A 14,812-nucleotide genomic window follows, 5' to 3' on the forward strand; every position below is an offset into this window, starting at 1 on the left:
TGGTATCTTTATATTTCTTGGAGACAACACGGTTTTCTTTCGCTTTGTCAAGGTCAATCTCGTCTGTGTTGTTTGACAGAGAAGCGCTTAGATTGCTGTGACATTGAATACTGTAGATGTAGTTGAGTTTGTGAGCCGAGGTTGGTGGGGATTATTCTTTGATAACAGCTGGGATTTCTAGTGGATAATGCATAATAAGTTATAAAGATGCGATTCTTGAAAACGAGCGAGAATCGTTGTTCCCTGAGGTCTTTTGAAACAGGTAAGTTTTGACACTGTTTTTGTTGCGCCGAAGCGTAAAGCTTGAAGTTTCGACCTATCACGATATACTTCTTGCCTTGATTACATTGTGCTCTTGCTTCTGCCAAGTAATAACCAAACGTAAGCTAATCACGGAATTCCTGATAACAATATGGTTAGCCTCTCGGCGAAGGGAGTCGTCCTCACCACCAAATCAATTCCAAGGGCAGTGTTGCTTGCTGAATCAAGTACTCTGACCTAACTAAAGAAATTAGTTTTGCAGCTGCGGAATCATACAATAAAAAGATTTTAAATCTGTCGGTAGACAAATTGATATACCTGTCGTTGTAAATGCATACATGTATTATTGCTCGTGCACTCGTGTTAATTGTGTGATATAGTATTTTCCAATTAATGCCAAACTTTGAATAACCAATAGAACATTTGAATGGAGCCACAATAAATAGCCTCAGGGTATGCATTGTTCATGGGCTTAGGGTGTTATGAAAATCTTTGTAATCTTCTCTCCATTTTGATTGTCTTAGTTTATTTAATATTCCATCCTTCTGTTCATAACAGTCAATGTTCACCTGCAATTTTTCTGATTTGAACATTGTAAGATGGTAAATTTATAGTAGTCAAACACTGGTCGTTTCCTCAAGGAAATTTTTATTTGCTCTTTCATGAGGTCACTTATTAAAATAAGAATTAATGTATACTATACCTTTGGCCTTGTGAAATAAATGTTTGTCAGATTCACAAGTCAGTAGATTGTTTCTTTTAATTTGTGAGTGATAAGTTTTGCTTTCCCTGCATGAGACTTAATTTTAAGCAAAATTATTTTATTTTATGGTGAATCTATCCACAAAATGAAATGAGTCATTATATTTACAGTGCTGTTTGCATACTGATAATGCTTCAGCTAATTGAATTCATGAATTGAAAATTTACTTAATGCACTGTACTGTTAATCTTTTTTTCATTTTGAAACTCCTTTTTTGTTGTTGTTGCTTATAATATGATGGTATTAATGTTGTGGTTCAAATTTGTCAGTTTAGAATTTTTCAAACCAGTTTGATTTTAATTCTCATCTGTCTCAGTCTACTAGTCTAAAAATGATATCTGAGATAAAAGGATTAACAGGAATTATTACACGACTCGGGCAGTCAGAGGGCCAATAACTAAAATCAACCAATCAAAACGCTCTATTGCCGGTCCAATATTCTCTAAGTATTGGACTGGGCACTGTCCCAAATGGTCCCGAATCATGATACTGCACTTGTGTCCCTTTGAACTTCAGTTGTATAATAAATCTCTTAATAAGCAAGCTTGCTCAGGACTGTACTGGAACAATATTGGCCCTTGGTCTTTTTTGTACGGACCGAGCGCAGCTCAGTCCGCACAAAAAAATTTGACAGAGGTCTTGACAGTACGGACCGAGCGCAGCTCGGTCCGTACTGTCAAGACCTCAGGCTGATATTCTCCCAGTACAGCCCTCGCGCTTGGTTAATAAGATATATTTAAACTGGCATGAAATTTGTAAACCAAAAAAATTGAATCACCTCATGGATGTACAAATATACATGTATATTAATTAAAGTGTGTTGTTGTAGAAATTTCTATCCCCTTCACACCCCTTGAAATTTCAGTTCCAAAGGGTTGTAATGTCTAAAAGGTCATTCCACAGTATTTTGCATGTCACGGAGGGCACAATTCAGAGGAGAATATCATGGATAGCTCCCCAGCTTAATATAATTCAGTTCACTGAGGACTTCTAATGGATAGAACAGCTAATGATTGTTTTAAATCAAACTATTTCCAAACGACTCCTTCCACATTTGGGTGGAATTAGTCATTTACTTAGATTGTCACAGAGGGGACCAGAGAAACTATGAAAACTGAAAGTTAAAATTTAATCTCAGATTTCTGTGAATGTATAATGGTAGCAACAATAATTTAGTACATAGTTTATTTAGATGTTAATCAACAATAAAACTGCCTTAAATGGAAAAGGCCTTCCTCCTCTCTTACATTGTACAGGAACAGTAAGTGCTCGTGGTTATTGTCACGGAGGGGACTGTGACGGAGGGGACCTTTTGTCCAATAGGCAGCAGTGATCAATTTGAACCAATTTGAACCAATTTTCCAGCCTTAATATGAGTTTACAGCCCCAGTTTAATTCAATTCTTTTCAAGATATTCTTTAAAGCTTGACCACATGAAAAAGGTTGGCTGTCGTAGGTGTCGTCAAGCCTTATAAGACATTTAATTTATGGCTGGAAAGTATTCTGGAAAGTTGTGTCATGCTGTTTGTTCATATGATACAACACATTTCTTAAAAAAACCTTCATGTTTTTCTTTTTTTAGTTTTTATTTGGAAACTTTAGGTTCATGTAAAGTACTCAAGATAACACCAATGGTTCATTAAGACCTGGTACATACAAAAACATATACAACATTTTTAAAACTTACATGTATAACTAAAAATGTAAGCAACCCAAATATTTCAAGGTTTTGTGTTTCTGTCCCTCTCTCTTAATAAAAAGACTCAAAACTGCATTGTAGACTGCAAATATGCATGCATGCATGATATGCAAGATGTAAATATAATAATTATATAAGCTGAATATTGAACAAAAGTGCCACAGATTCAGAGGTGATAACGACTTACAAGTTTTGTATGTACAGTTGTACAGCTAACTGTTGACAATATCCAGTTCATACTAAAGTAGTCTAAAATCCAGTGCACTCTAAGTGAATAAACCTCCAAAAAGCTCAAATCTCATTTTCATAAATGCTGTAAAAGACAGCCAGTTATCATAGGCTTTCTTGTGCTCAGAATTAGTCCTGCTTTTTGAAAAACAGGTGCACTTTCTCAACTTCACCTTGCACTGAAAATGTAAATGGGCGATTGCCTTCCAGCATTACAGGACCATAAAAAATACAACTGCAATGTACCCTGTCCACGTCATGTCATCTTGGCCAGTCATAGCTGGCAGAGCTTATGCTGTGTTAGAACTGGAATTCTACAAAGCCATCTTCCACAGAAATCACCCGGCCAAAGTAAAAAGTTGTGACATAGTCTACAGCAAAGTACATCCCGACCTCCACCCACTTAGATGGTACTGGGCTGAGATGTTGAACATGGAGATCATGAATAATGGATTTCCTTACATCCACCATGTCCTTGTTAAGGACAAAAGGACAGGAAAGAGCAAGGGCTCTTGCAAACATGAAAACAAACACACCACAATCATAATCTGTTTCTTGTTGCTGTATATCATTAGAACTGTTTACATGAAAGGACCAGTCCCCTGGACTAGGCTGATTATCTGCCACAAGCAATGCACTCCACATCTTACAGACAGCTCTTTGGTGGGTGGGCTTGACAAAACTGCCAGCTGTACTCATATAGAAGAAGTGTTTTTTGTTCTTGATGAATTGAAGGGGAAAAAAGACAAGAATGATCAACATGAAATTACAGTCTCAATCTTTCTTTTTAACCATCTCATAATTTTCATCATTTTCTTTCAATCTTTCTCTGTATTTCTTTGTCCTCTCTTTAGAACTCATTTCAGCTCTACAGCAACTGCCAGTGCTGTGGTGATCGTGCTCAGAGCCTACAATCCCAGAATCCTTTACTTTTTGTTCATGTATTAGTCATGAAATGTGCAACTCTTTCTTTGACATTAAAAATGTTGTACTCACATCCACTTTTGACGCAAATTAACTTGAATTTTAAACTCAATAGTTACATTATTTTCTCTTTTAAGTGAGGAGAGTATAGTTTGTTGCATTGCATTATCTTCAGTGACAGTTAATTTTTCTTTATTACAGTGTTGTCCCCTCTGTTACAGTAATGTCCCCTCTGTGACAGAAAAGTCCCCTCTGTGACAAAAGTTCTCCTCCGTGACATTGTTATCTTTTTAAAGTAATTAAAAGGAAAAAGAAGTGGAAGAAACTCTTTACCACTTTTGAGTTTGTCAGCCCATACTTCAATAATTAACAGAAGTTTCTGCAGTTATCCCCATTTATTTTAGAAAGATCATAATTTTTTGTGGGTATTTTTGTCACGGAGGGGACAATTCAATGTTGGACAAAGCATTACATCTCTTCCGCTCAAAGCCAAGAAACAAATTTAATAACATAGGAAGTCTGGGTAAACAACTTAATGTCCTGACAGTTATTATTAGATTTCTTCTCTAGACAGATCTACAATATTCATTTAGTGTATGTCCCCTCCATGACAGCTTTTTTGGTATCAAGGTTAATTTATGATAATTTATGACACAAAATTACAGTGCTGACATCTCAAAAGTATCATTTTATACAAATTTGGCATTTAACTAGTACAGAAATAGAGCTTAATAGTCCTTTTAGTCAATTTTATTTCTTAAAGCTTTATGTCCAAAATACTGTGGAATTACCCCATATCATCCCAGTGGAATCATAATAGGGATGAATTCGTAGCCCCCTTTCAAGCAAGTTCTAAATGGTTTTGTTGTTAATTCTTCAACCCCTAAAGAGTGATTAGTATCTATCTCCCAAAGGTATCATATGCCTGGATTAAATATTAAGGTCACTATCAAGAAGCCATCGATAGTTAGCTAACCACCTCCTGGTTAGCTCAATTCTGTAGAGCCCCGGATTGCCTTGTGTGGGAGGTCGAGGGTTTGAGCCCTGGCCGGACCAATACTCCTCATCTTAAAATAACTGAGGAGAATTTGCTACCTTTCTATAATAATTATCAGCTGAATTAAGAAATGGATAGATATTCTAGTCTTCTCAGATAAGGAAGAATAAATCGTAGGCCTCGTCTCCTGCACGGTTAGGGGTAGGAAATGTTAATTTCCCATGCACGAGATTACTGTGTGGTGGATGCCCTCCCCTGGGGTGGGATGGGTGGGTGTCACAGGATCCCATTTAGACCAGCTATAAGCTGAACTGGGCTACCGTGTCTAAATATTCGTAAATAAATAAATTCTCCTAATGATAATAATAGGGGATTATGTACAGAGAACAGTAGACTGTACAAAGACATGACTGTATACTCATGTTAGAGTGTTAAAGATTAAAACAAAAGAAGAAAAGAAAGTGAATGAAATTAAATGGAGTTTAAGATAAGAAATAGAAAATTGAAATTTTAAGATTTGGAATGAAATTTAATCTGAACAAGTTTTATAGATCATAGATATGATGATCATAATTTGTATGTTGTTTTCATTTTCAGTCCTTTAGCTGCCTATAACAGCTTACAAGACAAGCATCTTGCTGGATATTTTTCAAATTCTCGTATGAAGAAACACTTGCAAAAGTCAGGACTGGTAAGAAACAAAAAATCATGTTCTTTTTAATAGCCACTTTAAGGGACCTATGTTGGTTGAAATCAAGTCATACTTGAAATTTTATCATTCTTTACAATTATAACAATTGGTTCATGCTTTAGCGTGCACTATCGAGTTATGGAGCACGCGGGAAGTTTGGAGAGCACGAAAGAAGCGTAAGAGTTGCCGGAGGCGATAGCCGAGGGAAACTCTAGCTTCTTGAGTGCTCTCCAAACTTCCCACGTGCTCCATAACTCGATAGTGCACAGCTGAAAGCATGAACCAATTGTTTTAGAACATAGCCGGTGGAATTGTGCATCAAATCCGACGCGAAAAACGGATAACAAGATCAGTTGAAGCGAATCGTGACGGTGCTGTTTCCGAGTCTCCTTTTCCTTTGTTTTTCTCTCTTTCTGCCTCATTTAAGAGCTCTAGCCCAAGGGAAAAGGTCGAAACATTGCCTTCGTTTTCGGACTAGTTGGCCGAGTTTCTGTTTGTATCCATTATTGTCACGAAATATATTATTTTTCCCCGCGCTAACAATGGCCGCTCGCGCGAAAAAAAAAGTTCTGGTGAAGTCGGATTTGCTGACGCTATCAGTGTGCACTATCGGGATTTTGAGCACGCTCACGTATAATGAATTTAATTGCGCGACTCTGCTAGCTATGTTCTAATGACAGTTAAATCTTACTTTTTGGAAATATTTTTGGAGTTTGTCAAAGTTTATCACTGATTACCCCTTTACTCCCAGAAATGATCAACATGTAACTTGTCCATTTGATAACCAAACATTATCCAGTAAACAGGTAATGAGAATACTCAAACTTATCAGGTAAAAGTTGTTATCTTGATCTAACACAAAATTCTCCTAACTAATTTAGAAGGAAATGACTATGTAACAGGTGTAGGAGAGAATTAATAATTATATCTTGGTGGCTAAAGGGTTAAACTATTACAAACTACCTTCAATTTACTATCCCTGCAGTGCTCGAAATTGAAAAAAAATCCAGGGCCGGGTTGTCCAAAGGTGGGTTAAAATAACCAAGGATTAGTGTGAAATTTGATTTCAGATCTGAAAGCTTTAAAAAAAAAAACTTCAGTTTAATTCCGTATGTCTACAATATGATAATTGAATGCTATAATGAAATGGGAAAAATCATCCCGAAACCACTTTTGAACAGAGAAATAAAGAAACCTGGATTAAATTTTAAACCTGGGTTAGCACTAATCAGCCTTCAAACAACTGGGCCCAGGTTGTCCCTATTTCAAAAGCCGGGCAACCAAAGCCGTGAATTTGGTTGCCCTGATGAATCCTTAGTTGCCCGGTAGAAATTTCACATGGTGGTCAAGCTTGAACTAATCCCATAGTTCTTAGTGTGCGGCAATGGTTTTCGTGGAAGTCTGGGTTTAAGTTGTGGTATATTCAAAATGGCGTCTTTGATCTTGATCACCTCCAGACAAGAAACTTTGTGTTTGTCTCTTACATTTTCGTACCTGGCAATGTTTTATAAAATTTACAGATATCTAAAACACAGGAAAATGCTTAGCTGAGGCAAATTATTTTTAACTTTGCACTATCGGACATTGACGAAACAAAACCGTCATGTAGGTCAGGGGCTGTTTATGGTTAATTTATTTTCTATTTTGGCTGGGTTGTCCATTTGTTTTTTCCCCAGACAACCAGCCTCTTGATTTTACTAAAAATTGGTTGCCTGGTAAACTTTTTGGTCGTCTCAGACGGTCAGACGACTGCTAATTTCGAGTATTGTCCCTGTAGGACTGAAAATGACAGACATTATAAGTATTTCTCCCTATATAAGGGTAACCTGCAATCGACCAGCATCTCATCAGTAACTACTCAAGGGAGAGTACCACTAATGGTAATATCCCTGCATGGTTGCTTCATGCTACAAAACTAGAGTCCTTACCTCTTTTACAGGAACAGGAAGTGCCAGTAATGTGCTTTTACCAGTCTGAGAGTGTAGTCCCTATCAATGAGGTTGTGGATGGGGCATGCTTTATTTAAGGGAGCTCTCAAGTTGATTATGTGGCTCATATTATAACTCATTGTTTATGGATCGTTATTAGGTAACCAGAAAGGGCAAGATCATTGATGAAAAAACATACAGACTGAACATGGCAAAAAAAGAACACAGAAAGCATGTTCGCGATCTCTTAGCAACTGCTATTGTACACAAGACATTGGATATGGAGGTATACAGTCACTCCTCTGGACAAATGAGTGAACCCTTTATAATTAGACCCTTACATCAATATGCATATTCTCTATACTGTTCTGACTATACATTTTCTAAGGGGCTGACAAGGAGAATCTGTTTAGGAGATTCTTCAGTTGTTGATCTTTAACTCTATTCTTGCGATTTCAATGTGTAATTCAGGAGTGATATGATATGGAGAAATTGGATTGCTTTAAAAATATTACATCCATTTTGAAATCACTGGTGGTCCCTGTAATCTGATTGCCTCTAACTGGTGCAATTTATTCAGAACTTGCACCATTTTTTGCTCTAAATCACACCATTTTACACTTGACTGAGTTTTTGACACATGACGTCAAAGTTTTTCTGTTTTGCGTACAAAATAAGATGTAAATTAATAAAAGCATTTCCAGTTCCATTTTAAAAACCAGCTCAATATTGCATCGATAGAATATTTGAATGGACCAAGTCCTGTATTTGGGCGATTTCAAAATGGATGTAATAAAGTGGTAATTGAACCTCGTGTCGTGCAATTTTGGTCTGAAATCATACTTGTGGTTTCAAATCAAACTCGCGCTGCATGCTCCTTTGATTTTGAAATCAGGCGTATGATTTCAGCCCAAATTGCACTCCACTCAGTTCAATTACTATAGGAAAATTCATTACTTGACGAGGGAATTCCACATTAAATGGCATGTGAAAACCGATATCACACAAATCGCAAAGCGATGAGTGCGATATCGGTTTTCAAGTGCAATTTAATGCGGAATTCACGAGTGAAGTAATCATGGATTCTCCTTGAATCGCATAATGGAATAAAAATGAGAAAAAAAGGAAACAGCATTTATACTTAAAATTGTCATGTGTATGTAGATGCGAAACAATATCACTTAGCCTCGTTTTCAACTCGCAATTTCACACTAGCATCATTTGTGGGTATTATAGTCAGGAGTGACATATAGCATCATTTGTGGGTAATATAAGTGTGCAAAGCAGACTGGATGAAGAGATTTTTCTTTTCTCAAGATTCCATTTTATTTAACTTCTAGATGTCCCTTAAGGAGATTGAGTAGTACTACATATATGAACAAGGAACAAAATAATATAATTTTTATCTAAAGTTTGTCAATAGAAAAGAATGTCTGAAAATTTACTTTCAATTGGTATAGACCACTTTCATAAATGGCTGCCGAATTAATATTCGTTATTTTAAATCTAAATTAGCCTTTCTGGCCTCGTTCTCCAGTACAAAATTCAAAAGAATACATTATCTCAAGCAAGGCCAGAAGGGCTAATTTAAATTTAAACAAAAGAATATTTATCCGGCAGCCATTTATGAAAGAGGTCTATTAAATAAAAGCACTAGACAGTTTTATAAGATTGCAAAGACTTGGAAGGTTTTGGCTTCTTTACTTAATATTGTGTTGAATGGTATACACTGTTTTACTTTGCAGAGGGTACGTCAGTATGAAATAAGAAAGAGATTGGATGAAATTTACAAAGTTGAGTTGGTCAGAAGAGTCAAGGTGATTATTATAAAGAATTTCCAGTAATGACTTTAAAAAAAATCATATTATTTAATAATAATTAGGACTTTTTTTAGTGATGAAAAATAAAAGTCAGAGCCTGTAGCTTTAAAGTCTTTGTAGAAAAAATTTAACCTTGTTTCAGGAGCATTAGCTTCCTTGAATATTGTCAAGTATTAATTTTTTGTTGTTGATAAAAAAATAAGAGTCACAGAACTAATCACAAATTATTTGCATATATCAACAAAGTTGAAATGGTAAATTGGCCACCGTTACGATTATAAAAGCTGACGTTTTGCTCATCTTTCAAACCGGCAGTCTAAATCCCACAGGTATCAACGAATGCTTTTCATTCCACTAAGTTATTCATGTTTTTCTCGTTGCCATGTTCCCACCAACCACGTAGCTCCTTTTTCTGCCTTTAAAAGCACACACAACCCACAATTCCTCTATTCGCTCCGATGAAGGGCTAACGCTCAAAACGTCAGCTTTTATAATCGTAACGGTGGCAAATTTACCATTCCAACTTTGTTGATATATTCAAGTTATTTCATTACCCCCACCGACGCAGCCCCAAACAGTTTCTTTAGAAACTATCAGCCTTTAATCACAAATTATTATTAGAGAAATGATACTACTAATTTACCTAGGTGTTGCTAATGAAGATGTACTTTTTAAATAACATATTAATTAAAAGCGTATCACACAAACTCTAAACCATGCTTGATTTAATCTCTACTTTAATTGCACTTGTCTTGAGAGCTAATTTTCTTTGAACCTTCTTCTTTCAATCTTTCTCTATAATGTGATCTCTTCTCTTTTGCTTAGACAGTGGAAACTGAGTCAAAGGTGAGACTGTCTCTCTCAACAGTAATGTCTATTATGTAAACTTTGGTTATAATGAAAAGCACTGAGTATACAGCTTACCTAAGTTCTCGTAAGATAAAAGATTGTGGCAGTAGCAGTTATAACCAAATTTTAAATATGCTTTACAAATTAAAAACAAGCAAACAAATAAAAAATTGTATTTAGAGTATTGGTGGCAAGAAAAAAATAAAATTTAAATCTAATAAGTGAATCAATGTAACATATTACATAACTGCATGACTTTTAACAACACATTTGTTCAATTTGTACATATATGTATTGTTAGTAATTAGCTACATTAGAAGGGGATATGATACATGTGCATGTAAGGTATGTGGTAGACACAAACTAAGAGTACCTCATCTAAACATCCAACTTTTGGTAATGATTAGTGGTGGGTCCAATTTCATCATGTCAGTTGATAACATCCTAATAACAATTTGCATCGACATTCTGCAAACACTGTCAAATTTACTGTCAGAGGGTAGAACAATTGCTATTTTACCCTTCAACTCCCAGAAGAGATTAACATGTAATTTGGATATAATATTATCAACAAAGTTGAAATGGTAAATTGGCCACTGTAACGATTAGCTTTTGTAATCGTTACAGTGGCCAATTTACCATTTCAGCTTTGTTGATACATCCAAATTATTTCATTACCCCCACCAATGCAGCCCCAAACAGTTTCTTTTGAAACTATCAGCCTTTATTCATTTGATTAACATGTAACCTCCCCCTATGAAATCCATACATTATCCAGAAAACAGATAATGAGAATACTTCAAGTTGTCATCTTGATTTATATTGATGCCAAATTCTCTAAACTAGTTTAGAAAGAATTGTGTTCACTGTAGCATCTCGATGCAGAATCAACAATTAGATCTTGAGGTTATTTAAATAAAGGATTTTATTTAATTTATACTAGGTTACAGTTTGTTCTCTTCAGTAAAGAAAAAGTGTCTTTAGAAATGTATGATGGATAAAATGTAGATGCCTTCTTCTTCCTTTAGCAGTATGCTAATCTTTGGCCATATAACTTAGTGAGTCCAATTAATCCTTTTGAGCTTTGATTTTTGTAAATAAATGATATTGGGTTTGTAGAAAAACAAAAATAAAAGCTCTCAAATAAATGTTCAAAAGCACTGTGATTTTCATTTATTAATTTTTTTTTTTTGTTTTTTATTTTTATTTGTAGGATGGAAGAAATAGAAAAGGGGATGAGGATATTCTTCCTCTTCTTTCTCCTCGGGAGCGAACAGCTCGGCAAATGCATAAGGCACAACTCAGAGATAGGCCGTCTACAGCACCAGCCACAGTGGCCGGCCGAGATGAAGAAGACCAAGGGGATCTGAAACCTTCAGAGATCTATTATGACAATGATACCCAGAAAATTTACTACAGGGTAATAATCTTGATCTGCTAGACAGTTGTATCAGTTTTAGATTTACATTTTTATGGCATTGGGAAAAATGATAATACATCCTGTGATCTTCATCATGTGGTGCAATTAAATCAGTCTTTCTGATCCATTTGACACATGTGTGTGCAAAATGATCTATAGTTATGTTACAATGTAGTTTATAGCTCTGATCAGAAATGATAGAGGCCATGTAGCCTGCAGAGCAGGCGTTCTTGTGGAGTTTGGGCGAAAATTAGGACTTTGGGCTTTCTGTTTTATTTTGCAGACGGCGCGTAAAATGGAGCGAGGCGAACAATTAGAAGGTGGGGGGAGGGGGAGAGGTTCTTCTCTTCCCTTCTCCTGGCCTCCTAATTTTTCACCTCACTCCATTTTACGCGTGGTCTGGAAAATAAAACAGTAAGCCCAAACTCCACAAGAACACGTGCTCTGCTGGCTAGAGACCATGTAAGACTTTGGCATGGCTGTGCATAAAATTAGAGCTGTCATTCCTAGCAGTTCTTGAAGAGATTTATGCAAAATTTGGCAGAATGAGCTGTTTGCACATGCCTGATTTGATATTGAGATCTGTATGTGGGGTAAAACCATATGCCATCAAATTGTATCTGTAACAGTTTATGTTTCAATTTAGTGAGAGATGTCCCATATGGCAAACACAGCTTGCCTCTATTACAGCAAGATCAAGGGAGCCAGATCATGAAAGGCAAAATTTCCTTTGAAGATAAAAAAATTAAATATAAACTAGAATTGATATACTCCAGGAAAATTCTCTGATTAAGATTTAGTTCTTATTAACCAAGCGAGAGGTCTGTATGGGAGAATCTTGACCGAGGTGACGCCAGTACAGACCTAACGCAGTGAGGTCTGTACCAGTGACCGAGGTCAAGATTCTCCCATACAGACCGACCGACCTAGCTCGGTTAATAAGATGTTTATTATATGGCTGTGTCTAAAAAGCAACGGAACTTTATATTCTTTGTACCTTTTTTTTCTAGACCGGTCTAGATGAGAAAATCTAGACCACTTTCAATATTGATTTCAGCCAATCAAATTTTTGAATTCGGTAGTTCCCAGTCCTTGTGAGACACAGCCATTTAATAAATTCCGGTACAATATTCATAGTGTGATCAAATTATGTGCCAACAATTTGGTTTTGTTTGTTGCATTAGGTTGATTCAAATTTGTCTTCTATGAATGGCTATCTTAAAGATGAGACAGAAGAACTTGGTCCATCTCCATACACGAGAGCCTATCCCGCCACTTACCCAGCCCCAGCCCCTCCCCCAACAGGAACCCCACGACGCTCCAGGACTGCTGGCTCTACAAGGAAAGGAGTCAAGCTTCAAAGGGTATGTCAGGAAGTGAACAGTAAACAGTATGTGTTACCCTCAACATTACCTTTACTGTAGTACACAATTTTAAAAATTAAAGTTCAAGGGGTTTGTTGTGTTTTAGAAAAGATTGACATTTAGAAAACTTAAACAAACCTTCAATCATGAACACACGTACAGCACAAATTGCTAACAATAACCAAATATAGATATTTTACAAATGTTTTATAATATGCAAAAAAATTTCTTGTGAAACATTTGCTCATTTCAGCAGCATACACCTATGGGGAAATAATAGACATTGAATTGTCCAATCAGAGGGCATGCTTCACATGATTGATGCTATAAATTCATATAGCTAAGTTACAAAACATAATTTATGAATTTCAAAGTGATAGTTACTGAATTTTGCACACGAGGGGAACAATTAGGAACATGCAATTACATCATTTTGTAACTCTTAAGCTAATAATTATGTTCAGTAATTACAATTGATACCACAAGGTTGTGACTATAATTGTAGTTTGTCATCCTTTTGTAGTATCATTACTTGGCCAGAACTGAACCAGCAGTTGCCCGCAGAGTACAGGTATTAGAATGTGTTCCAATGTTTCAAGGAATTTTTTTTCTAATTCAAAAGTTTTAAATCAGTTGAATGATGTTTAATTTTATTGGCAGGTTGGGCATGTGGAGTGGCCAGAGGCTGGGGTCCATTATGTTATTATTTTTTTTTGTTTGTTTGTTTGTCTCACAGCTTTGTCTTTTTCTGTCTTTTTTTTCTTTTTACAAGGTTGTACCTTCACCTACCAATGTTTAGTGAAGCACAACTAATGTTCATGGAAATATTATGTATAATTATTGCAATGCCATTATTAAGAGACAATGGTGATTGAATTGGACTGTAGAAAATTACTTCTTTGAATTTTTGATACCTCTGAATGGACATGAAATGCATATTATATTGCACGGGTAAATACGGTAAAATTATGGAAAGCTTCATCTCTGTCTTAACTAATTAGAGAGATGTGCATTTTGCTCTTGAGAAGGAATGAATATTTTAACAGCTCCATCAGAAAGAAAGATTCTTAACTTGACGACTGCATGTTTATTTCTTTAGCTTCAATCCTTGGCAGAAGTGACAATGAAGTTTCTCGGTCCCAGTCTTGTGCTCACTAACAGCATGTTTCCAGAAGACAGATTATCTGAAGTAATGGTTCTACAGCAGCACTGTGGAGGAAGCACTCTGTGTGTTTTCAGAGAACTATTGCCTCCAAACAGTATGTTGTAAATGATTGACCCTAAATAAAAAAGTCTTGTTTCTTACGTAATTATGTGAACAACCAGACATTTGTCAAAGTACCCTATAAAGACTAAGCAAAATCTTCTTCATCTTCTGTTTTTGTTTTGTTTGTCTATTGTACAAGAATTATGTATACCTATCTTTCAACACAATAACCAGTTAGACATGTTTTTTATTGTTGTTGTTTGTTTTTGTTGTTGTTGTTTTTTTTTTCTTTTATTAGATGAAGTTTGATATTCCATTTAATATTTTGAAGGAAAAAACATCATTTACCACACGTTCAAAGTTTTTTTTTTTTTCTAATTTCATCTCTTTCCTATTTAAAAATGCAATTTTTTAATGCATCTTTTTTTTTTCAGCAATTTTTACCTTCATCTCACGGCGCCACAGAGGTTCTCCCTTTGGTGTGACATTTTACATTGATGGCATGCAAGACATTCGACTCAGCTGCTGTTGTGAATACAAACACAAACCTGGTCATATCATGGGGGGGAGAAATGGTCACTTTCAGTTTGTTCTTGTTGAAGGAGCTGCCCCATGTTACAGGTAAACTGTTTTACCTGTCTTGTATTGTTATTGTTGTAAT

At 35.9% G+C, this 14,812-nt stretch overlaps 1 protein-coding gene across 4 annotated transcripts in view; it reads left to right on the forward strand.

The window, feature by feature from the left end:
• LOC111343354 (uncharacterized) overlaps positions 1 to 14,812 on the forward strand; it is a 28,894-nt gene that overhangs the window by 336 nt on the left and 13,746 nt on the right. For 2 of the 4 annotated variants that reach the window (XM_022950518.2, XM_022950519.2), the window contains exons 2-10: positions 5,470 to 5,563; positions 7,652 to 7,777; positions 9,237 to 9,308; positions 10,137 to 10,157; positions 11,374 to 11,580; positions 12,765 to 12,944; positions 13,468 to 13,515; positions 14,044 to 14,203; positions 14,586 to 14,772. In XM_022950518.2, coding sequence (XP_022806253.1) covers positions 5,470 to 5,563; positions 7,652 to 7,777; positions 9,237 to 9,308; positions 10,137 to 10,157; positions 11,374 to 11,580; positions 12,765 to 12,944; positions 13,468 to 13,515; positions 14,044 to 14,203; positions 14,586 to 14,772 — 1,095 coding nt within the window. The remainder of the gene's footprint in view (positions 1 to 5,469; positions 5,564 to 7,651; positions 7,778 to 9,236; positions 9,309 to 10,136; positions 10,158 to 11,373; positions 11,581 to 12,764; positions 12,945 to 13,467; positions 13,516 to 14,043; positions 14,204 to 14,585; positions 14,773 to 14,812) is intronic. The other 2 variants (XM_022950520.2, XM_088751119.1) reach the window with 1 other exon arrangement.

This window comes from Stylophora pistillata, chromosome 2 (assembly GCF_964205215.1).
Source record: "Stylophora pistillata chromosome 2, jaStyPist1.2, whole genome shotgun sequence".
Lineage (NCBI taxonomy): Eukaryota > Metazoa > Cnidaria > Anthozoa > Scleractinia > Pocilloporidae > Stylophora > Stylophora pistillata.